This window comes from Balearica regulorum, chromosome W, assembly GCF_011004875.1.
Source record: "Balearica regulorum gibbericeps isolate bBalReg1 chromosome W, bBalReg1.pri, whole genome shotgun sequence".
NCBI lineage: Eukaryota > Metazoa > Chordata > Aves > Gruiformes > Gruidae > Balearica > Balearica regulorum.
Genome location: NC_046219.1, coordinates 9,449,282 through 9,474,305, shown reverse-complemented (window position 1 = coordinate 9,474,305; position 25,024 = coordinate 9,449,282). Strand labels below are relative to the sequence as shown.

Here is a 25,024-nt window from a genome sequence, read left to right as displayed (position 1 = left end):
GGGAGAAGATGTAAGAAACTCTGCAGACATCAAGGTCAGTGAAGAAGGAGGGGGAGGAGGTGCTCCAGGCACCAGAGCAGAGATCCCCCTGCAGCCCCTGGAGAAGACCATGGTGAAGCAGGGCTGTCCCCCTGCAGTCCATGGAGGAAGGATGAGGGGGTGTAGAGATTCCACCTGCAGCCTGTGGAGGACCCCACACCGGAGCAGGTGGAAGCACCTGAAGGAGGCTGTGACCCTGTGGGAAGCCCACGCTGGAGCAAGCTCCTGGCAGGACCTGTGGAGAGAGGAGCCCACGACACAGCAGGTTTGCTGGCAGGACTTGTGACCCCATGGGGGACCCCACGCTGGAGCAGTCTATTCCTGAAGGTCTGCACCCCGTGAGAGAGGCCCACGCTGGAGCAGTTCGTGAAGAACCGTAGCCCGTGAGAGGGACTCCATGCTGGAGCAGAGGAACAATGAGAGGAGTCCTCCCCCTGAGGATGAAGAAGCGGCAGAAACAACATGTGATCAACTGACCGTAACCCCCATTCCCCGTCCCCCTGTGCCACTGAAGGGGGAGGAGGTTGAAGCCAGGAGTGAAGTTGAGCCCAGGAAGATGGGAGGGGTGGGGGGAGGGGTTTTAAGATTTGATTTTATTTCTCATTCCTCTACTCTGTTTTGCTTAGTAATAAATTAGATGAATTCCCTCTCTAAGTTCAGTCTGTTTTGCTCATGACGATAATTAGTGAATGATCTCTCCCTGTCCTTATCTCAACCCACAAGCTTTTCGTTATATTTTTTCTCCCCTGTCTGGTGAATGAGGGGAGTGATAGAGTGGCTCTGGTGGGCACCTGGCCCCCAGCCAGGGTTAAACCACCACAGTCTTTTTGGGGGGTTTGGGGTTGTTTTTTCCATCTTATTTTCTCCCCTCCCTGCCTTGCCGAGGAGGGGAGTGATAGAGCAGCTTGGTGGACACTTGGTGTCCAGCTGAGGGTAAACCACCACACTGATTCACAAACAGTGATGGCTAGCGTGTCATTAAAATTTTGAAGGGTCATCCCTCCATATTTTAATAAAGCTTGTCTAAGTCTTCCCCAATAATCACTGGGGTATTCATCTGGCCTCTGCTCACATTCCTGTACTTTCATCCATTTTACTCCCATTTCAGCACATGCTCGGATTGCTTCTACCAAATTCTATAAGGCTTGATTGCACGCCTCTTTATCGTGCACATCATTATAATTCCAATTAGGATCATTTGCTGGCCAGGGAGTTCTTCTCCCTCCAGCTGGTAGAGCTAGTTCTGCATCCTTCTGGAGTAATTTTTCTTGTGCCTCTGCCCTAAACAGTTCTCTTAACAACATTTGCATATCCCCCCAATTTGGATTATATCCAGTGCGTATATTTGAAAAGAGTTGAGCGCATCTCTCAACCTCGGCATTTTACTTCCCCAAGCAGCTAAATCCCCTGGAGACCAGGGGCAATGGTTATAGAATGCTAATACTGGTGTGATATCGAGTGGAGCTCCAGGTCGCCTAGCAGCAGGATTCAATACTGGTTGCATAGAGATAGGGTATAGCCCTACAGCCTGAGGAGGAGGGGGAGCAGAAGAGAAAGCAGGCAGAGCAGGTAGAGGAGAGGGAGCAGAAGCAAGAGAAAACAGATAAGCTACAATTTCCTTCCTGGCTCCTGCTACAGTTTCCAAAATTGCAGATGTTATTTTTTCTTCCATTTTTGTTTTAAATTATTTCCTTTCATAAGCCAAATTGTTCCATATGAACCAATAATCTAATTGACCCAGACAAGGGTCTTCTAAAGATTTTCTCAAGAATGTTAGTCGCTTTTGATCAAATGTTCCGTAGCCTGGCCAGATTTCCTGTGGATCTCCCCCTGCTTTTCTAGTAATAAACAGCCATTCCTCTTGACACAATTTTATAGTGTGCTTTTTTGATAAATCTGCTGTCCCATATAATTTCCTCCAATTTTCTAGTACCTCAGCCAAGGGCATCCCCTTCTCTATGCCAGGTACGTTGCCCATATCTGTATGACAAATTTGTGCGCCTTATGCTGATCAGGCTGCGCACACTTATCCTAGCATGCTTCTGAAGCGGGACTCAAACCCACTCAGACTTCCGACGTGGGACTCGAACCCACTTGGACTCAGGAGACTCGAACCCCTTCTTATTAAGTATGGAGCATAGGGACTCAAACCCCACCTCCTTCCTGATCTCTGTGTCAGAGTTTAAACTCTTTCTCTCTATAGCCTCGCACTCCAAAGTTCCCAGGTGAACTCATCTGTCTGCCGGCAATATGGATGTTTGAAGTTGGGAAGATTCACAGATGTGTCCTAGGGTCCCATCTGTTCTAGCAGAGTCCAAGAAGACCCTCCCACCGAGTCATGAGGTTCAGACTCAACCCCCTTGCTTTCTAAACTCCTTCTCAGAGAGGAGTCTAGGTGTGGCTGGATCCAGTCTTAGCCTCTGACTCTTTTCCAGCAGATGTCAGGGTGGTTGAAGTCCCCCAGCAGGATAAGAGCCTGCAAGCGTGATGCTTCCTGTAGCTGGAGTAAGAAGGCTTTGTCAATGGGCTCCCCTTGAACAGACGGCCTGTAGTAAACACCAACCAGAAGGTTCCATTTGTTGCCTCGGTCTCCAATTCTTACCCATAAGCTTTCAACCTGCTTGTGGCTATTCTTCAGAGACTGCTCTTCATAATCTATCCATTTCTTGATATCTCTGTAAGACTTCAAGTGTGCTGCAGTGTACCCAGCACATCTCAGAGCAACAGGTTGAGGGCCCTCACTAGCAACCTGTCCCTCTAACCTTGGTGTGTCATGTCACAGCTTGTCACAGGCAAGCCTGACATTATTCCCCCTCCCCCTTCAAGCTTTAAACTAAGCTCTGTCAATGAGCTCTGCTAGCTCCTGAGCAAAGACCCTCTTCCCCCTTGGAGAAAGCTGAATCACATCCAACACCAGCAGGCCTGGTGCTGTGTAGGCCATCCCATTATCAAAAAACACAAAATTGTGGTGGTGACATCAGTCATGGAGCCATGTATTAATAGACTGGGTCCATCTGTTTCTTCCAACATTGCTGCCTGCAATTGGAAGGCTAGAGGAAAAGTTTATCTGTGCTCCAGATCCCCTTACCAACCGTCTCAAGGCCCTGAAGTCTCTTTTGATTGCCCTTGGACTACACATTGTAGCTTCATCACCACCCACATGGATGAGCAGTAATGGGTAATAGTCTGAGGGCCATACAAGACTGGGAAGTTTCCTAGTGATGTCCTTAACACAGGCCCCATGAAGGCAGCAAACTTCCCTAAGAGGAGGGTCTGTCTGGCATATTGGACCCTCTGTTCCCCTCAGAAGGGAGTCACTTACAACTGTAACTCATCTTTTTTTCTCCTCATGAATTCCTTGTTTTACTTTGCTTAAGTGGTGCTTAGTTGCCGGACGGGGTTAAACCACGACAAGGGTGCAGTTGGCAAGGGATTGGGTTTATACTCATCCCTCAAATCTTATTTGCATTAGTTCTGCCCTTCTCTTCCTCAGTTCTTCCACTCCTAACTCATATCCTAGTGATTTCTTATTTTCTTTTTAAAGAAAAGATCTCTGGCTTTCCTAGAGAACTTCTAAAGCAGCCATTCAACCGCAGCCAATGAACTTTTGTTTTAAAAAACAAAAAAATCAAAGCCTTTATGTTTGTAGAGATAAATTGAAAGGTCAGAGTAGGGTGCAAACTTACTTAGTACTGGTTGTCCAAGTGTGCAGAGAGCTTTGGTGCCTGTGCTGCTGCCCTGAGCACAGTGAAAACTGGACAGCATCTGTCAGGCTTTGCTGCTGCTGCTGCTCAGAACCACTGAAACCACAGAAGAACAAGGCAATTTTTGTGCTGGCTGTAACAGAGCTCTGAGAAGCACATATTAAAATTACTAACTGGGAAGCAATTCTGACTTAGGGTACTGGAGAGATTCTTCCTTCTTCTCAGATTGGGGGAGCAGTAACATAGCATTGGATCTTCACTACAACTATATGAATTCAGATGCTCCATTGAGACCTGTTCCTGCCCAGAGGCTACATTTTTTGGAACCACTAAAAAGTATTTTACATGAGCACACCAGAATAGTTTTCTCTCCCCCCTGCTCATGGATCACAACATCCACAGGATTACTGATGGTGACATCTGCCTAAGCCCACAGTCAGCGTGACACAGTATCTCCTAGAGCATTTAAACCACACACAGTGCCTGTATCTATTCCTTCTGAAGGACCCCAATACAGCCCAGTAGATGACAGCGTCTAGCAATAAGACAGCTGTCCCATGAGTCCTGCCTAATTTATTGAAGCAAAGAAGCATGGATAAGTATTAAGTAACAAGGGGTCCCTTTCTTTTCAGTAGTAAAACTGCCAAATTCTTGCAACTCTTAATATCCCCTGGAAGAGGCTGAAAGCACTAATTTTCTGGAAATATACGAGTACATTGTGCCACTATTATTCCAAGTAGAGAAGTGCACCAGAGACATCTCTCAGCTCATCTTAATGCCTGGAGCACAGAAGAAGGAAAAGAAGAATGTTCTCCCTTTCTATTCAGAACAACTTCAAAAGTTACATGATGTTTAGCAACAGACCAGTAGGAAAAAAAAAAATAGGGTAAATTTAGATTAGATATTAGGAAGAAATTCTTTACTGTGAGGGTGGTGAGGCACTGGAACAGGTTGCCCAGAGAGGTTGTGGATACCCCCTCCCTGGAAGTGTTTAAGGCCAGGTTGGATGAGACTTTGGGGAACGTGGTCTAGTGGAGGGTGTCTCTGCCCATGGCAGGGGGGTTGGAACTAGATGATCTTTGAGGTCCCTTCCAACCCAAACCATTCTATGATTCTATGAAAAAAAATTAAATCCCTGCTCCAAGAAAGGGATTCCAACAAAACCTTTGAAGCTTCTGAAGTAGAAGGAAGTACTGGGTTCTCTGACAAATTTTTACTGCAGAGCTCTAACCATAGCTTATCTCTGTCTTTTGAATTTGATTACAGGGCTTAGCTTGAGATATTACCTCTGGTACAGTTTCCAAGACTGCAGGACAGGAAGAATAGGAAGAAGGAAGATAAGTGGATGGAATGTTTATGGGGCATTAGTCAGGACAGAACAGTACAGTTTTACTGTAACTAAGTTTTATTTAGTTAAACCCAACTCACAAAAATATCATCACCTTTAAATGGCACTTTGCTTATGGATGGAGTTGACACCAAATACTGCTATAGATACAAATAGAAGATGAAATCTGAAGGGGGAAAAAAAAAAAAAGAAAGAAAGAAAGAAAGAAAGAAAGAAAAAGAAAAAATTAAACACAACTCCCCAGAACATTATACCCTCACACTGGGTCTCCATTAATTCCTCAGTGCATTCCTCTTTGACTAAACAAAGCTTAACCAGATGGCACAGCATCATTTTTCTGCCATAGAGAAAAAAAGTCTCTAATTTCATAGGATGTCTAAATTATACAGAAGCCCTCATATTTAGAGCACTACCTTGTAAGTTTGTCTTTGATACAACCCAAGAAAAGAGAAGTCTGTAAATCCTGACTAGGTGATTCAGTCCCAGCAAAGCTAGAGGCAGGTTTTTAATATTGTTTGAATACTTGTAAACTAAGAATTTAAGAACTAGTGGGAATCAAAGTTTAAACGGACTGTTAAGAAAAAAATCTTTAAGACCAGCTCAGTTTCCCCAGCTTGCTAAATGCAATCACTGGTGACTAAGTTAGAGGAATCAGATGTTGTACCCAAGCTTTTTAAAAGAATGCCAGTTTTTTTTTTTTAAACAGGAATAATTTAAGTGTTATTTAGCTATCTGCCTTTTCTCTGCCTCCATACTTTCTGCAGGTCCTCAGTTATAATTTATAAAGACAGAGAAGTTCACAGAAGACTGGCAAATATCTGAAGCAATTGCTGGCCAGGTAGCTATGTTTTCCTCTTCCTTGCACTGTTGTCTTGGCTGCACTGGTGGAGACAAGGATGCACCAGAACAACAAGGTATCCGACAGATACACACCGCATCTCTAGTGCATAGGCAAGAGCTTCAGGTTTTGGCATATTTAAGCTGTTCCCTTGTAAGTACAGCTCCCTTACCATCACAAATGAATCTGGACTCAGACTTCTTGAAATGGGAGGAAGAGGGTTCTTTCTGGATTATTTTTTTTTTTTTGCTCACTTTAAAGCTGTTCTACCAGCACTTAACATCCTGGAAAATGCATTTCTGAGAATTTTTAGTATATGCTGTTTCTCTTTCTTTGCCATAGGTGAAAATCTGGGTAAGCAATGCCTTTTTTTTCCCCCCTTATATTAGTGGATTGAGGTTTGCATGCCCGTCTTCACGCAGAGTTTCTGCCCAAGAATTATTATGTTGCTATGTTGGTTTTGCGTGGCAAGGTTTTGGTAGCGGGGAGGGGCTACAGGGGTGGCTTCTGTGAGAAGCTGCTAGAAGCTTCCCCTGTGTCTGATAGAGCCAATGCCAGCCGGCTCCAAGACGGACCCACCGCTGGCCAAGGCCAAGCCAATCAGCGCCTCTGTGATAACATATTTAAGAAACAGAAAAACAGTCAGAGAGCGCTTTTGCAGCCGGAGAGAGGAGGGAGAAGATGTAAGAACATCTGCAGACACCAAGGTCAGTGCAGAAGGAGGGGGAGGAGGTGCTCCAGGCACCGGAGCAGAGATCTCCCTGCAGCCCCTGGAGAAGACCATGGTGAAGCAGGCTGTCCCCCTGCAGCCCATGGAGGGAGGATGAGGGGGTGTAGAGATTCCACCTGCAGCCTGTGGAGGACCCCATGCTCGAGCAGGTGGAGACACCTGAAGGAGGCTGAGGCCCCGTGGGAAGCCCGCGCTGGAACAAGCTCCTGGCAGGACCTGTGGACCCGTGGAGAGAGGAGCCCATGCCAGAGCAGGTTTGCTGACAGGACTTGTGACCCCATGGGGGACCCCATGCTGAAGCAGTTTGCTCCTGCAGGTCTGCACCCCGTGGAGGAGACTCACGTTGGAGAAGGTCGTGAAGGACTGTCTCCCGTGAGAAGGGACCCCACGCTAGAGCGGGGGAACGATGAGAGGAGTCCTCCCCCTGAGGATGAAGAAGCGGCAGAAACACCACATGATGAACTGACCGTAACCCCCACTCCCCGTCCCCCTGTGCTGCTGAGGGGGGGATGGAGGTTGAAGCCAGGAGTGAAGTTGAGCCCGGGAAGATGGGAGGGGTGGGGGGAGGTGTTTTAAGATTTGGTTTTATTTCTCATTCCTCTACTCTGTTTTGCTTAGTAATAAATAAGATGAATTCCCTCTCTAAGTTCGGTCTGTTTTGCTCATGATGATAATTAGAGAATGATCTCTCCCTGTCCTTATCTCGACCCATAAGTTTTCTTTCATTGTACCTTTTCTCCCCTGTCTAATGAAAGAGGGGAGTGATAGAGCGGCTCTGGTGGGCACCTGGCCCTCAGCCAGGGTCAACCCACCACAGTTGCCTGCCATGACAAAGTAGCTATTTGGTCTAAATGCAAGGAAGTCTAAAGTAAAATTCAGTTTAAAGGGAGGAAGCCGGAGAAGATAAAAAGGAGATTTGTTAGTGTAGGATGCTTATCCACGTGAAGGCAGTCCAATGATGTTTCCATTTAGACCACCAGTCTACTTCACTTTCTGTACATTATATATGCTGAGGTGTTCCTATACATGATGGTAGATCAATCGGTGGCATTTTGCAACTGCATGTACTCATTCCTTGAGGAAATACAGAGCAGCATTAATTCACACAGCTCTGAGACTCTGGCACACACAATGCCCTCTCCTTCAGCCCATCTCAGAATGACTTCATACGTCAAGTATCAAGCCACAAAAAGGCAGAGGACACAGAAATGAATGTCAAGAGAATTTAGGTGAAATTAGGATGTTTGTATATTTTCATTATTGTAGAATACTGGTAAAGCACACTTAGTATTTTAAGTACATTTACTAAATGCTTTTAGATTCTAGCCTCTGACTCCAGTTTTGGAATCATCATGGAATTTAATTAGAATAAAAAGCTGCACTTTGAAAGGGCTCATTCAGTGCTGCTGGTTTATTTTCACTTTAATAGAGAGACTCTAAAGAGCTGGCAATATTTATCCTAGAGTATTTGATTTAAAAGGCTACTAAAAGGGAAGCATTCTATTTTTAACTCCTTATATTAAAAATAGTTTCTGAACATAATGAATGAAACTATTTAAGAAAACATTGTAAAACCAAAGATATTGATCAAACACTATTTTCTTCATTGACCAATCTTAAGACAATAACTTTGACACTCAATACTATTATCCATTTTTCCTGTATTTGAATTTACAGAGTCACTACACTGCAAAGTGTAGTGATATTCACTACCTTTATCTACAGTAACGGTTTTCGAGCTTTCAAATGATAAATGATAGAATACATTTGGAATCCATAAAATCTATAGATTTCTTATAAGAACTGAAGTGCAGAAACAGGTTAAAAAGGACTTGTTTTAGCATTTTAAATACATCTGTTTCAGTCATTTTGTATTTGATTATTTTAGTGCTGTCACCTTGAGTAATTTTTCTTGTGTTTTTTGTTAAAGCTCTAGCTCTGAGAGCCCTCTAGCCTCCCTTCCTGAGTTTCTTCCTCTTCATCTCTGACCCCCTACCCTCCCAGCGTTTAGAAACATTTATGCAGCGCATGAATCTGGACTCTTGTTCAGCTTAAATGCCATGTCTCCTCTTAATGGTTGTTGTACTTGTTCTCATCTTTCCAGATAAGTTTTAACCACCAGGGTGACTTGTGTTGGCCAGCATTAGGTTGTCTGCAATCCATTTCTCTACATTTAGACCATTGTTTGCTTCATACAAACACAACCATGCAGCTGTATGTGATCTTTCTTTTAAATTACCATAACTGGTAGAATGCTCAAGCCCTGTATGTATTACTGGAATGAGCAAAAATGACTGCAAGTGGCCTAATGCTTTGAAATATTATTAAGAATGAATTTCACTGAGTGGTGGCCAAGGGTATTTTTCCAAGTAGCTCATAGAATAGCCTTTGATTACATGCAGGAAATTAATCAAGTCAAGGCTGCTGTTTTGCAGCCATTCCTTCCTCTCTGCGTAGCTCTGGAATACAGACCTCCCAAAACAGTGAGGCAGAAAAAAAGGAAATGAATGCTCAGCTCAGCTAGGTCTTTCCATAAGAACATCATCCATTGAAAGAAAAAACTAACTATAAATCTAAATACAGTTCAGGTATGGCTTTAACGCATTTTAATTTCTTCCCTGAAATTAACACATCTTCCCACTTGCTTTCAGAAAGTTAAAGGAACTCAAGGGGCAATACTAGCAGGACAAAGGAACTTCAGACTCAGATTATAATTTGCAAGCCATTGTAGAGCTACATCAATGCAGAAGGAGCCCAAGGAGAAGCATACCTGGTGCTTAGGGCAGAATTTCAAGAGCAAATATGCCATTACTTCTTCATGTACTCCCTAGTCTAGAAATTAAAAAAGCTTCAACAGCATCCTGTGTAGCTATTAATATTCATAGACTTAATGGGAAGTAGCTATTCCTGCTGAGTAGTAGATGGATGAAAAAGGTGGATCTATGGGCTTTTCCACCTGCTTTTCTCTGGGATTTCTTAAGTGAATTTGATAACTTCTGCCCAGATCTGAAAAAACAGAAGAATGACTAAGTTGAGATAACTGACACATGGGCTACTTCTGCTTATTATGGAAGTTCTATTTTTCATTGGGATCTCTCTCACTCTTATTTCTCAATTTTTACTGTAAAGCTTCTTTACTATGACAGGAAGAATTCTTCCAGTGGCATTAGCGTGTTATTTTTATTGCAGCAGGTGGCTAAGATCTAGTAAAGAATAGCCATTACCCAATTTAGAAGAACATTTTTACTGACTTGCTAGATACTTGTTTAAAACAGAAATAGTGCTAGAAGAACATAGAAGAAAAATTGCTTCAAGATGTGAACAATTATTAACAAAAAGTGATGGGGTGAAAATTAAATATAATTTTCCTCTGTTCTCATACACATGCAATTATGAAGTTCTTAATTTTTTACCTCCTACATATTCCATTTCTCTGCTCTCAGAAATACTGAAATCAATACCATATTAATAGTAAAAGAAAGTACTACATTCTCATCTCTTGCCTGTAGCGTTCAGGCTCCCAAATACCTCCAAAATGTAGTTGGAATTAAGTATATAAATCCAGTAGATCACTTGTAAAATATATGCCTAAAATGATGATGATGTCAGTTAATATCCCAGCAAGGTGTCTGTGAATTTATGAAAATGGCACCTCAAGAGTCACTGTTTTGTGTGGTCTATACCCAGAAGCACAAGCATCAGTTCATACTCATTTCCTGTCCAGAAGGTAGCTCTCATGATCCCAAAGGAAAAACACCTTGTAGCATATACAGAAAATAAACTCTGCAGAACATAAGTTAGTCCCTGTCTGCAGTTTAAACTCCTTGGTTAAAAACCATTAGCCATTTTCTTAGTATAAGCAACTGACAGCAGAAAAAGCAAAAAGTTCTATACGTAGATGTAAAAAAATTCTTTACCTGTTGAAATTACAAATCAACGCTACTGTCTAAGAGCTTACTAGCATATAAAAAAAGGCAATACTTGCATATTTTAAACCATCTTCAGGTTTTCTGCCAATCTTTCTTTAAAAATCAAAGTCAGCAAGTCTGATACAGTTCACTGAATTTCCCATCCATTTTTAGTGGAAAACACAGTTTCCACAAAGCTCTTCCATCATCTGTTTAGAAAATAAACTATTGCTGTAGTCTTGGTTTTTGGTGGATGTTAAGTTTCAAGTCAACTTGATCTTAGATCTTACGCCTGACACACTTGACATTCTTTCGCTGCATTCGCTGATGGAGCCATCTCCCGGCTGCGCACCTCCCAGCTGAACACTTGCATTGCATCATGGAAAATGTAGTCTAACTGGGTAAACTATCCGTGAATGAAGCAACTAGGCACTCAAATTACAGCTTCTACATCGTATGATATCAAGTGCTGTTCATTATTAAATCCAAGCGAGATGAGTAAATGTTTTCAACCGTAAATCTCAAAAAAATGCCATTTTCAGGCAAAAGTTCCAAAATAATTAATTAAAAATAATGATTGTTTTAAAATGATACATCAAAGTCTCTCTCCATAAGAAAGATGGTGTGTTGGGTTTGCGTGGCAAGGTTTTGGTAGGAGGGGGGGCTACAGGGGTGGCTTCTGTGAGAAGCTGCTAGAAGCTTCCCCTGTGTCTGACAGAGCCAATGCCAGTCAGCTCCAAGACGGACCCGCCGCTGGCCAAGGCCAAGCCAATCAGCGCCTCTGTGATAACATATTTAAGAAGGAGAAAAAACAGTTAAAGTAAGTTTTTGCAGCCGCAGAGAGAGGAGTGAGAAGATGTAAGAAACTCTGCAGCCACCAAGGTCAGTGCAGAAGGAGGGGGAGGAGGTGCTCCAGGCGCCGGAGCAGAGATTCCAATGCAGCCCGTGGTGAAGACCATGGTGAAGCAGGCTGTCCCCCTGCAGCCCATGGAGGAAGGATGAGGGGGTGTAGAGATTCCACCTGCAGCCCGTGGAGGATCCCACACCAGAGCAGGTAGAGGCACCTGAAGGAGGCTGTGGCCCCCTGGGAAGCCCGCACTGGAGCAAGCTCCTGGCAGGACCTGTGGACCCATGGAGAGAGGAGCCCACGTCAGAGCAGGTTTGCTGGCAGGACCTGTGACCCTGTGGGGGACCCACGCTGGAGCAGTCTATTCCTGAAGGTCTGCACCCTGTGGGAGAGGCCCATGCTGGAGCAGTTCGTGAAGGACTGTCTCCCATGAGAGGGACTCCATGCTGGAGCAGGGGAACGATTAAGAGGAGTCCTCCCCCTGAGGATGAAGAAGCAGCAGAAACAACGTGTGATGAACTGACCATAACCCCCATTCCCTGTGCCACTGGGGGGCGGGGGGTGGAGGTTGAAGCCAGGAGTGAAGTTGAGCCCAGGAAGATGGGAGGGGTGGGGGGAGGGGTTTTTAAGATTTGGTTTTATTTCTCATTCCTCTACTCTGTTTTGCTTAGTAATAAATTAGATGAATTTCCTCTCTCAGTTCAGTCTGTTTTGCTCATGATGATAATTAGAGAATGATCTCTCCCTGTCCTTATCTCAACCCGTAAGGTTTTCGTTGCACCTTTTCTCCCCTGTCTGGTGAAAGAGGGGAGTGATAGAGCGGCTCTGGTGGGCACCTGGCCCCCAGCCAGGGTCAACCCACCACAGATGGTATCAGCTTTTTTTGCTAGCTCTGATCCTTATTGTATATTATTTTCATAATATTTTACATTGGCAGTGTAGCTGTAATTAGGGACAGAATTCCCTGGTAAAAGCAGAGGTAGCATTTGGTATTTACCCTGTGCTATGCAGGAGTCTTATGTCCTCAGCCTGCCACTGCGGCTCGTCAGCATTTTTTTTAATTTTTTTTTTCAGGAAGGCCATTTGAATTTGAGGAATCGGTATGATCCCGAATGGTATGGTTTTTAATGAACACAGAAAAATAAAAAGAATCCTTCTTTCTTTATGCTCTGCGGCAACTGCAAGCATTACACACCACACCCCTTGGTAAAAATTAACCGGGACAGATGGCCAACACTAGCCTTTTTACAGACCTTTTCGACACCAAGGTAAACACAACACGTTAATTGCATTCAATTTACTTACTGCGGGTCGTGGCATGGAGCCCTTCACGTTGAGCTACTAGAGTGGTTCCAAGCCGGACCATCTGCGAAGCGAGCCAGCCGCATAGAGCTCACATCAGGCTGTAGCCAGCGCTTCCAGGGACCAGCCCACGCGCAAACGCGCCCACAGCGCGCACGACCAGCGAGGAAGTACACGCCGGGGGCTCACCCTGTGGCCCAATGGCTGTAACTACCGTAGTGCCTCTAATAGAAGGGAAAGATTTGGGGCGCGCCTCACTGAGCTACCTCAAGGGCTTGTTACGGGCACGCGTGGGGTCAGCCACCCCGGCTCCTACCCCAGAGGAGCAGTACCCCGACAACACCACCCCGGCTGCACCCGTTTCAGACCGCCTGAGGCGGAAGCCCAAGCCACCCCACGTGGGGCCGGCCGTAGGCGCCTCCTACCTGCCCTCCGAGGCGCCTCTGCCGCCTCCTAGCAGCTCTGAACTCCCACGGAGCTCCGGCGAAAAGCAGGCGTCGCTCTGCTTCCGCGGGCGAGGGTGGCTGCCTCAGCCATTACCGTATTTTCTAGCTGCGGGGCGCAATTCTCCTCACCCGCCAGCTTTCCTAGCAGAGGTGACCGGGTTGAGGCCGTGTCGGCCCCGCCCCCACATTCCATTCCTTACATGCTGTCAAAGAGGGGTGCCACCAAGCTACACCTCCTTTTCCCACCGGGCGCGTGAGGCGCTCTCGGGATTGCGCGCGTGACATCAGCAGGGGGGAAGGGAGAAAAAGGCAACACCTCAGCACGGCATCCCCGCGCAAAGAGCACACGCACCATCCCCCACCAGGGCACAGAACGAGCCTTCCTCGGGCCGTTCTATTTATGTTTGTGATGCCGATTTGCATAAGGTTCCGCCCCCTGCCGTGGGCGAGGCGAACGGCACCGCCCCCTCAGCCATGTAAGGGAAGGGGGGGCGTGACCGGGATGGTTCGCGGCCGCTCGCTGTCTTCCTGGTGCCATTTATAGGGTACAGCCACTTCCGCTATTCGTTTAGAAGCGGTGCGATCATGGCGGAGCGTAGTCAGCTCCCTCCCCCCACAAAGCGCCTCTGCTGCAGACCTGGCTATGGTTCGGGGTGCAGGCCAGGCCAGCGAGTGGGCGGCACCGGACTCGGCAGTGGGGCGCTCTGTGCCGGACCTTCCTCTGCAGCAGCAGCAGCAGCTGCTGCTGCCGCCGCCGCCACCGCCGCCGCCCTGGGGCTGCTGCCGCTCGGCAAGACTCAGAGCCCCGAGTCCCTGCTGGATATCGCGGCTCGCAAGGTGGCGGAGAAATGGCCCTTCCAGCGGGTGGAGGAGCGATTCGAGCGGATTCCGGAGCCGGTGCAGCGCAGGATCGTCTACTGGTCCTTCCCCCGCAGTGAGAGAGAGATCTGCATGTACTCCTCCTTCAACACTGGCGCTGAGGACCCCGCTGCCGCCCCCGGGGGGGCCGGCACCGCGCCCGGTGGGGGCGCGGACGCCGCCGCCGAGAACCGCTTGCCCTTCCGCAGGGGCATTGTTCTGCTAGACGGCGGCTGTGTCGATAACGTTCTGCAAGTCGGTGAGTCACCGGCTGGGGCCGGGCCGCGGCCACCTGGGCAGGGCGCCGCCAGCCTCCTCAGCTGCGGGTCTCCCCCTGCGTCTCACCCGCCTGCCATCCGGGGAGCCACCTCCCTCCCTGCGCGGCCCCGATGGCCGGAGCCACCCCGCCTCCTTGGCGCGCCCCGGCAGCCCCTCGGAGGACCGGTAGCGCGGCCGGGGAGCTGCCGCGGCCCGGCCTGCACGAACCCTTCGCTCCCAGACTGTAATTCGGCCCGGGCAACTTCCTCCGCCAGTCTCCTCCCCATCTACATCATACATCTACGGCCCCCGCCGCCAGCAGCCAGGCCGGGCACGCTGTCCGCGTCCCCCTCCCCGTCCCTTTAACACTCCTGACGCGTCGTGCTCGCTCCGTGTAATCCCGTTTGGCTCTGCTCCCTCCCAGCCCCCACCCTTAGTAATCCATACCCTGAGCCACAATAGCGAGGAGATGCCTCCGCCCCCCTCCCTCCCGGGACTACCGGTGGAAATGAATCAGCAGAAGGCAGCCGGCGGGGGAAGAGGGTGGGATGCGCCGCGGTGCGAAATAAAGGAGGGGGCGAGACCCCAGGAGCGGGGTGTATGTGTGGGAAGCTGCGAACAAAGGCATTTCTAGGACAGCGGTGGGGGCGCGACCCGCCCAAGCCCCGCCGCCGTGTGTGTGAGGGGCGCGTCGGGAAAGACCTCCGGTTCGGGCCGACGGCGAGGAGCTGCTGCAGCTCGGGCGCGGAGGGACCCACGAGTTATTTTAGGATGAGTCCCTGCGTGACAACGGCGAGGTGAGGAGGAAAGCACTGCTCTTCCTCCTCTTGGAACAATACTTCCCCCTCCCCTTCCGCCGCTGCCCCCGCACCCGGCGGCCACAGTCTGCCGCCGCTCTTCACCCGCAGCGGAACGGCGCCCCCGGTTAACTCCTCACTGGCTCCGTTTAAAGGGCTCTGGAGGTTGGCGCCCTCTGACGAATTGGTGGCGGTCCCGCGGGGAAGGGGCTTAAAGCTTCCCCGGGAAACTTCCGTGGGGGGGTGGTGTGCTTGCGCTTTGTGTGGCATGGGCGCCTCGCGGAGGAGACGACGACGACGATGATGACTACTGGGCACTTTGTTCTCATTTTCATGTGTTCTTTTCGGTTTTCTGTTCCCCCTCCCGTCCCCGAAAGTGGAACCCAGACAAAAGAGACTATCGCTTCTCACCGCTGGCTCGACAATTGGGGGGGGTGGGCGGGCGGGACGGTGGCTCTGCGGGGCCGGTCCCTCTGTCCCGCCCTGTGCTGGGTCGGACCGTTCCCCTGTGGCTCAGCTGTGGCTGCTGCTCGTCTTTTGTTCGCCGCGCTGTGTGGGTCTGAGCCGCGCCGAGCTCTGGCGGAGGCCCCAGTGTTGCGGTTCGGGATCGGAGGGTGCCAGGCTACCCCTCAGCTTTGTCCGCAGCAGATTTCACTTTGGGGCAGCCTGCAAAGATGCCTTCTACTTTCCGAAGGGAAGCTCTGCTGCTGTTCTTGGGCAAATGCCCTTCCCTTCTGTCTAGGTGAAGTTCAGCTTTAGATATTTTTTTTAAACAAAATTTTAGTCTTTTGGCTTTCTCCCTCTTTCCAAAGGTCTGAGGTGCATCTGTAGTTCCTCTCAGGACTGGCAAAACCAGAAGTAGGGCTTTTTTAGTCTGAGACTTTTTTCCCTTCTGTGCTTGATTCTGTTTGCAAGCAGTGTGTAATGGCAGGAGTGCACGTGGGGAGGGTTTCTTGGCTGATTACCTTTAAGCTAGGAATTCACTGAAAATAAAGCCAAGGTGTGATAAAGAAAATATGCAATCTTTTCTAGGACACCCAGTGTGAGCTTGGCTTTGCTTGCTTTCAGTAGTGGAATAGGCCTCAATGAATAGTTATGAAAGAAAAAAAAACTTTTTGCATAGCTTCAGAAGGAGAGTAATGTTGGCAAGGGTCAATGTGAAGAAAGAAAATATGCATAAATAAATACAACTGAAGTGTTGACTGGTGCTTCTGGACCCCTTAACTGCATTCCAAACAAACGTTATTGCTACTGCTGAAAATACCTTTAGTTGAGTTTGCTTTAGTTTTTTTTTTAACCTTATGTGAGCCTACTTTAGAAGTCTATGCAAAAATAGAGGCTGGTGATATGAAGCATGGCATTTGGACAGTGTCCTTAACAATACAATTGACTTTTAAACACTGACAGGCATGGGACGTTTTTCCCACTGTATTTAGCATTGGTGCGGTCTCAACTTGAGTACTATATGCAGTTCTGGGTTCCACAATTTAAGAAGGATGTTAAGGTCCTTGGATGTGCCCAGAGGAGGGCAACAAAGCTGGTGAAAGGGCTGGAAGGAATGTCCTATGAGGAGTGGCTAAGGGCTCTTGGGGTTGTCTAGCTTGGAGAAAAGGAGGCTGAAGGGCAACCTTATTGCTCTCTGTAGCTTCCTGGGGGTGGGAGGGGAGTGGAGAGGGAGGTCCTGATCTCTTCTGCCTGGTATCCAGTGATAGGATGCATGGGAATGGTTCAGAGCTGTGCCAGAGGAAGTTTAGACCAGACACTAGGAAGCATCTCTTTACCGAGAGGGTGGTCAAACACTGGAACAGGCTTCCTAGAGAGGTGGTCAATGCCCCAAGCCCGTCAGTGTTTAAGAGGCATCTTGACAATGCCCTTAATATACTTTAATTTTTGGTCAGGCAGTTGGACTAGATGATCATTGTAGGTCCCTTCCAACTGAAATTATTCTACTTTATTCTGATGGAGGCCTTTGGTTTGCCTAGCAAGGGAGTCATGGAGCATTTGGCTAGGCTGAGTCCTGATGTAGGAAAGTTCTTGGTGTAATTTGGATAGGTAGCTGTGTCATTAGGGCTGGTAAAGGCTCTTGCTGGTGAGATACTCCTTGTGAAGCAGAAAGGTACAACTGTGAAAGCAAATTAACTGGAGTGAAATATATTGGGTGGAGAATGGAATTGGTTCCATATAATATGGTTGAATATGTAGCATTGAGGAGAACTTAAGACTGAGTTTAAGTGCATGTTTAGTGAATGTATAAATACAGTATGAGTAATGGAAACTCTGTAAATGTTTACTGTTGTACTATGGAAAAGTGCAGTTACTGGACAAAGTATGCTTTACTACATATTGATTCTAACAGCTTTATTTGAAACACTAAGTATTGCTATAAACAGAGAATACAGGATCTGATTTCTGAGGGAGATTCATACATTTCAGTTCAGTGGTAGTTAAATTGAACAATTTGCTTCTGAATCTTACGTTTGGTTCTTTTTCTGTCTAGCCCTGAATAAAGAGTCATACAACTTTATCATGGCATCTTATTTCAAGTGAAAGAATTTCAAAAACTTTTGTCTAAGCAAGAAGTTGGCTTCAAAGTTCCATTTGCACTTATTGATGATTTTATAGCTTTTTTTGTTTCAATTGGACATGAAGGTATTTTCTTCTTTAGTTTATTAAAAAAAAAGTAAGCTCCTAAAGCAAACCTTTTCAACTGTATAAAACAGCTTTTCTACTATACATGTGTTTATTTCAAACCAAGTATTTTTACTAAAAGTTACAGTCTAAACATGAAACCACTTTGTGAGTAAGTATAGCAATCTGGAAGGAAAAATTAAAAATTGACTGTGTTTCACTTGGCCAAATTGGTGAATATGCCAGGAGTGAGCAGACAGTTTTAGATGGTGAAGTGTATACTTGGTTTCTGAGGTTATCCCTGAATTAGTATATGGTACTGATTGTCTTCACAGCTGTGGCTGTCAAAGTTAGGAAGAGGTGATCTGTCAGTAGCACAGTTGACCCTGGTGACTGCCCTTAATGCAGCTGTTCTAGGAGAAGAAAAAAGAAAAAAAACAAACAACAAGCAAACAAAAACCCCAACAAAACCCTGTGCTTCTGCTGTTATGACTCTTCTTGCTTGGGGAAAGATGGAGACTGCCTTTGCTGTAGTGCTATAAAAACTCAGCTTTGCTGCTGTAGCTGCATCCATGTTAGAAGTACTTGAAGTGCCTTTTTTTTAATATGTTATTCCTGTCTAATTTGAGGTCAGCTTGTCTTTGCATAGACCCTGCAGGGTTTGTTTTCATTTGGTTTGGGTGGGTTTTGTTGTTTTTTATTGTTTTTTATTGTTTTTTGGATGTGTGTTGTGGGGTTTTTGTGGTGGTGGTGGGTTTTTTTTTGTTTGTGGTTTTTTGGGAATGTGAGCTAAAAGTTGGTGATTGCTTTCAAAACCAGAAGCTATTTTTCTCATCAGGAAGAGAAAGCTTTACAAGACCATGTTGGTAACTGTTACGTGTAATTCTGATGGAATGTGATATATTTATGTATTGTAATCAGCAAATTTCAGATCATTTTTTAATGAGTGATGATTCTAGTTAATAATTTTTTCGCTAGCCATCTTTGCTCAAAATAATGTGAAATTGTAGAGCAAGCAAATTAAATGTAATTTCTCTTCCTTCAAGGCTTAATTGTTTGAGTGCCAACAGTATCATGTGAAACACCTTTCTGTTGATAAAATACCTGGTGGTATTTTATCAGCAAAGCTGGCACAATGTTTGTTGTGAATTGAAATGCACCTTTTAGCAGACATGATGATCTTCACTGATGTATGCAATACCTATCTAATTCTTGATGAAACCTGTAGAACATATAGTTTTAGTAAAAAAAAAAAATATATATATTTAATGCAAGCAATACTAAATTATGTGACAAAACTAAGGCTGTCATTTGTTACAAGCACTGTATTTTCGCATTAACTTCTTGGTGTCCTGTGATACCAAATTGTCCTGGTATGTGTAGTGACCTTTTTCCAAGGGGAGAAGGTTGTGTTAAACTCTGCCTGAGGAGGACAAGAAGTTTATCTGCTGACGTGCCAAAGAAATGAGCATGGTTTCTTCCACAGTCAGCCTGATGGGATTTGGTTAGGAATGTATGACTAAAAACAAGTAATCCAGAATTTGTTAATGCAATATTGTGGTAGAGGAGTAAATAAACGATGTCTGACTTCTTGTTGGACTTTTTTTGACATAGTTCAAAGACTACTAGTGTCTTGTGAAAATATCTTGAGTGATTCAGTTTCCTTTAAGAATAACTACCAATATTTCCAAGTTCCAGAACAGAAACAGTAAACTAACTTTTAAATATTTCTTAATCAAAGGGAGATGTCTGAATGCATTCCAGTTTCCTTGTTAGATTTGGAATGCAATGCATTAATTAGGGAACGTGCAAGCTATTTTCAGTGTGTATGCATGTATGCTCTGATATACTATCTTTGACCTTGAATAATTTCTTTGGAAACCCTAGAAGAAGGGGGGAGGGAGCTTTCTTTCAAGACCAGTACTAAACATGGAAAACTTGGTAAATCAGCTTCTGCCTTTTTAGTCTTTCTCTAAAAATATCTTATCTGGATTTCAAGAGAAATTAAGCATTTTAAAGTGATTCCAAGAGGTAAAAATAAAACTTTATACTATCTTTCCATGTAATTATGAATAGTAAGATAAATGTAATAGGACAATGTTGTCATTGCTCTAGAACTCTTTATAAGGAGAAAATTAACTGTAAATCACTTCCCATCACAATTTTTAAAACAAGGAATCTTCTTTTATAAAAAAGTTTTATATTGGGTTGACCTAACAATTTTTCATCACTTGTTTTGGGTCAGTTTTCATGTTTCTCACATTTTGGGCTGAGAGAGTTGGGGTTGTTCAGCCTGGAGAAAAGGTGGCTCCAGGGAGATCTAATTGCGGCCTTCCAGTACCTGAAGGGGGCCTACAGGAAAGATGGGAAGGGACTGTTTATCAGGGAATGTAGTGACAGGACAAGGGGTAATGGGTTTAAGCTGAAGGAGGGTCGATTTAGATTAGATGTTAGGAAGAAATTCTTCACTGTGAGGGTGGTGAGGCACTGGAACAGGTTGCCCAGAGAGGTTGTGGAGGCCCCCTCCCTGGAAGTGTTCAAGGCCAGGTTGGATGAGGCTTTGAGCAACCTGGTCTAGTGGAGGGTGTCCCTGCCCGCAGCAGGGGTGTTGGAACTAGATGATCTTTGAGGTCCCTTCCAACTCAAACCATTCTATGAAACACTTGTTAGCATATTTACAAAGCTGCCCTCAGTGACCTCATTAAGCATGACTTGTGCTTCTTCAAGATAATTCTGCTGAATTCAAGAACATGGAAAAATTAGTCTAAATGAATTGTCTAATATATTAGCTAAAGGAAGGAAACCTGGAATGCTTTTATTCTGAAATACTGTGTTATGACCAATGACGACTGGGACAACTGGCTGTACTGCTGCTGTTGTACATGCAAAAATGAGTCTCTGTTCCTCTACTGATTTAGGTTGTAAAATGAAACATTGCAAATTGATTACAATTACTGTCTTGGGGATAAAATATCAGTCCATTATATTCTGTATCTGGATTTAGTGTAGCTATATTATGTAGAAGTATGAAATTTCAACTTCGATTCTTCTAGAGCGGAGGGATGAGGATGACACATGTAACTTCTAGCTCTTAGTTATTGTAAGCCATGATATGTGAGAGAGTCATCATGTAGCTTTCTTGGTCAAATCTAAATGCATGAATTTATAGAGGTGATTTCAGCTAAATGTGCTACTAATGCATGAATGATAGTGACTAGGAATGGGACTTGATGTAACAGATGCCTTGGCAGTCTGATGGGATAAGGAAGCTGAGAATAACTTGATTAGTGCTACTTTTAGAAGCAACATACCACTTAGTTTTACTGATGGTTTTCAGTGATAAAACTTTACATTGTTGTGTATCCTGGCAATAATTTACAGGCTTAATTTCTAGGTAGTTACGTAGATGATGAATGTAAGTGGTCGTTTGATGGCAGGAGGGAAGAAATGTTTAGGAGTAAACAAGAGTTTGGCTCACTGAATAAAGATATACTTGAAGAGAAGGGAGGTAGTAAAATGCTGAGTTGACCTTTATAGATGAGAGGCTAGGAAGAGAAGTGGGAAAGTGATGATGCCTGAGATAAGGTAGAGGTGAAAGAGCTCACTTGATCCCTGAAGAGGTGTATTTAAGGAGGATATAGTCTGAATGACTGCTGCCTCTACATGATCTACTTTGAATGGGTATTAAAGAAGGTATGGAAGCTGATAGATTCTTTCCTACAAAATGAAAGAAAGCTTTCAAAATGGGAAGCAGGTCAGCAAACTAACTTAGCTGTCCTGTAGCTTTTGAAATTGTAAAATATGTTTAAAGTTATGAAGTGGGTGTTCTCTTGCTCTCTAATTTTATATCCCAATTAAAATTTTATAAATAATATGTATCTGACACACAAAGGAAACACTTTTTCAGAAAGCGCTGACTTTATATTTAATTGAATGGTGTTTGTCAGACTACTTTATCAGAAGTGGAAGCTATTTCTGTTGGGTTATGGCAGAGGCTTCATCATTAGTGGTAAAAAACCCCAACCCATTGACTTAATTTTGTACAACTGTTTGAAACATATTTATTCATAGAGTTAAATATGCATTGATAAGATCATAGAATATAACTGAATTTCTTTTATTATAAGGTATAGTCAAATTGTCTCAATTCTCCTCAACAGTCAATAAATGACTTAATTTTAAAGCATTCCGTATTACAAAAAGAGCAGATGTGTCTTCTATTTTCTTTTCCTCCATAGTAGTGAATATTTGTGGTACCCAGACTTGAGAAGAATATAGAGGGTTTATTTTTGGGGTTTTTTGCTTGGTGGTGTTTTGGGTTTTTTTTTTTTTTCCCCAAGGCTATATGTTGTGCTGACCTGGGAATAAGGATGGGAAGTGCAATGTTAGGCTGGATAAATGGAAAGGCATGTCAAGCATGAGCATGCACTTCGGTGAATCCTGCCTATTAAGAGGTCCATCTTCCCTTCCCTCCTAGAATAACAAAATGAATTTAAGAAGTAGAGATGAAGTGTCAAGAAATATCTAGTGAAAGGAGGAAGCAGAGGAGGATAACTATGCAATGAGATGCTGAGCTGTGATTTTTAGGAAGTAACGAGTCACAAAAGCCAGTAAAGGTCAAAACTTCTGGGAGAGGAATAGTCAATTTATAGAAGTGCTTGAAAAGTAAAGGAATACAAATCCTGAAGCATATCCAGAAAAGCTTTCCACTGGGGACTTTGAGAGCCATCACAGTGTGATCCACTGCGCTGGAACCATGTGGTAGGTTGACCATGGCTGGATGCTAGGTGTCCACCAAGCCACTCTATCACTTGGTGGGGGAGGAGGAGGACAGAAAAACCCTTGTGGATCAAGATAAAAGGCAGTTTAATAAAGCAAAAGCCACACAAGGAAGCAAAGGAAAAGAAAAGATTTATTCTCTCCTTTCCATCAGCAGGTGATTTCCAGACACTTTCTGGGAAGCAGGGCTTCAGTATGTATAGCAGTTCTGGAAGACAAATGTCATAATAATGAATGTATCCCCTTCTTCCTTTCTCTCAGCTTTTCATTGCTGAGCAGACATCATATGGTATGGAATACCCCTTTGGTTGGTTTGGGTCAGCTGTACTGGCTATGTCCCCTACTGGTGAGGGGGGAAGGTTGGAGAGACAGTGTTGATGCTGTGCCAGCACTGCTCAGCAGTAGCCAAAACACTGGTGTGTTATCAGCACCTTGTTAGCTACCAATACTCAGCATAGCACTAGGAGGGCTGCTAGGGGGAAAATTAACTCCATCTCTGACGGACCAAATACAATCTCCACCCCTTATTCCATACCACTTCAATTATGTTGAAGTCCCACATAATTTAATACATATCTATCCTCTAACCATTCCATTGTATTTAATTCTCATTACTGAAATCCCTTCTTACCAATGCTTACAACTTAAATATGGTTTAAGTATGTAGTTTATACCCAACATAAAATTTATACCTTCTCATTAACTACTCTCCCCTGTCCTTTAACAGATAGGTATTGCTCTCCTGTTTCATAAGCTTATTCTAATTCTCTGGATCTTCATAAGAACAGTCTAGACTTGGGCCCTATTGGTCAAGATAGGTGTTCAGGACAGGAGAAGCAGTATGTTCAATAGTTGGGCACTGGCTTGGTTTGGGTCATTGTTGCACTTGTCCGGTTCCTTGCAAAGCTCACTATTTGCTGGTTCAGGTCATTCCTGCTACATTACTTCCTACAACATAGAACTCACATCACAGATTATTTTTCCCCCAAGGTTAAATATCCTTGAGGCACATACTGGGTCTCCCCTACTTCCATGTTATCTGCCACATGCTCCCAGGTCTTTGAGTAAAAACAGTTCCAAGAATGGGTTTGCCTTTTCCCATGGGAGGAGCAATCCACACTGCCTTCTCCAGCCACTTCCCCTTGTGCACTATGGGGACCTTATCTCCTCCCACAGCATGTAGGGATTTTGTTTGGGTAGGACCAGGACAGTTAGCAGATCCTCTGGTGTTAATCAGCCAAGTGGCTTCTGCTAAATTGGTATCCCAGTGCTTCCATGCCCCATTGCCCAATGCCCTCAACATAGTCTTTAACAGTCCATTATATCTCTCTCCATATTTCCTGAGGCTTGTGGGTGATAGGGGATGTGATACACCCACTCAATGCTGTGAAAGGCCTAGGATGGTGTTTCGGGCAGTGGCATGGTTTACAGGGTATGTTTCTAGCCAGCCAGTAGTTGCTTCCACCATGGTGAGTATGTAGCGCTTGCCTTGGCATGTTCGTGACAGCGGCCCAATATAGTCAATTTGCCAGGCCTTGCCATCTCAAAAACCCAGCCACTGCCCTCTATTCCAGGGAGATTTTACTTGTGTGACTTGCTTGATTGCAGCACATATTTCACATTATTGTGGTTTTACCCCAGCCAGCAGCTGAGCACCATGCAGCTGCTCATTTACTCCTTCCCCATTGGGATGGGGGAGAGAATTGGAAGAGTGAAAGTGAGAAAACTCGTGGGTTGAGATAAAGACAGTTTAATAGGTAAATCAAAAGCTGCACAGGCAAGCAAAGGAAAACAAGGAATTCATTCACCACTTCCTGTGGGCAGGCAGGTGTTCAGCCATCTCCAGGAAAGCAGGGCTCCATCATGCATAACGGTTACTTGGGAAGACAAATGCCATCACTCCGAATGCTGCTGCCCCCCCTTCCCCCAAGCTCCTTATAAACTGAGCATGATGTCATATGGTATGGAATATCCCTTTGGTCAGTTTGGGTCACCTGTCCTGTCTGTGTCTCCTCCCAACTTCTTGTGCACCCCCAGCCATCCTGCTGGCAGGGGGATGTGAGAAGCAGAAAAGGCCTTGGCTCTGTGTAAGCACTGCTCAGCAATAGGTCCATAGAACAAAAACATCTCTATATAATCAACAGTGTCTCCAGCACAAATCCAAAACATATCCCCACACTAGCTACTATGAAGAAAATTAATTCTCTCAGCTGAAACCAGGACACACATTCATGAGTGACCTGTGTGATAGCCTCCCTGGTAAGGTCCACTCCTCAATCACAAGCCCATCTGTATGTTGCATCTCTCCCTAGATGTCCTGATGTTTCATGGGCCCATCGAGCTACAAATAGCTCACCCTTACACTCCCAATCCAGGTCCACCTGAGCTACTTCAATTTTGGCAGCCTTGTCTACCTGTTCATTGTTTTGATATTCTTCAGTGGCATGGCTTTTGGACACGTGAGCATCTACATGACGTACCTTCAGACCCATGTTTTCTACCTGGGCAGCAATGACCTGCCACAATGCAGCAGCCCAGATGA

The 25,024-nt window shown here is 45.2% G+C and overlaps 1 protein-coding gene and 2 long non-coding RNA genes across 4 annotated transcripts in view; 1 reads left to right on the top strand and 2 right to left on the bottom strand.

Annotated features, from left to right (window-relative positions):
* Positions 1-25,024, bottom strand: part of LOC142599223 (uncharacterized) — a 554,757-nt gene that overhangs the window by 302,436 nt on the left and 227,297 nt on the right. The window lies entirely within an intron of this gene.
* LOC142599241 (uncharacterized) lies at positions 674-13,518 on the bottom strand. Its single transcript, XR_012832870.1, has 3 exons — positions 12,720-13,518; positions 3,726-3,839; positions 674-2,585 (listed from the first exon to the last, which is right to left on the bottom strand). It is a non-coding gene; the product is annotated as an uncharacterized LOC142599241 (long non-coding RNA).
* Positions 13,738-25,024, top strand: part of LOC142599152 (zinc finger SWIM domain-containing protein 6) — a 167,560-nt gene continuing 156,273 nt past the window's right edge. The window contains exon 1 of one of the 2 annotated variants that reach the window (XM_075738877.1): positions 13,738-14,279. In XM_075738877.1, coding sequence (XP_075594992.1) covers positions 13,748-14,279 — 532 coding nt within the window. In that variant the 5' untranslated portion in view covers positions 13,738-13,747. Of the gene's footprint in view, positions 14,280-14,488; positions 15,241-25,024 lie in introns of those variants that run through there. The other variant, XM_075738879.1, reaches the window with a different exon arrangement.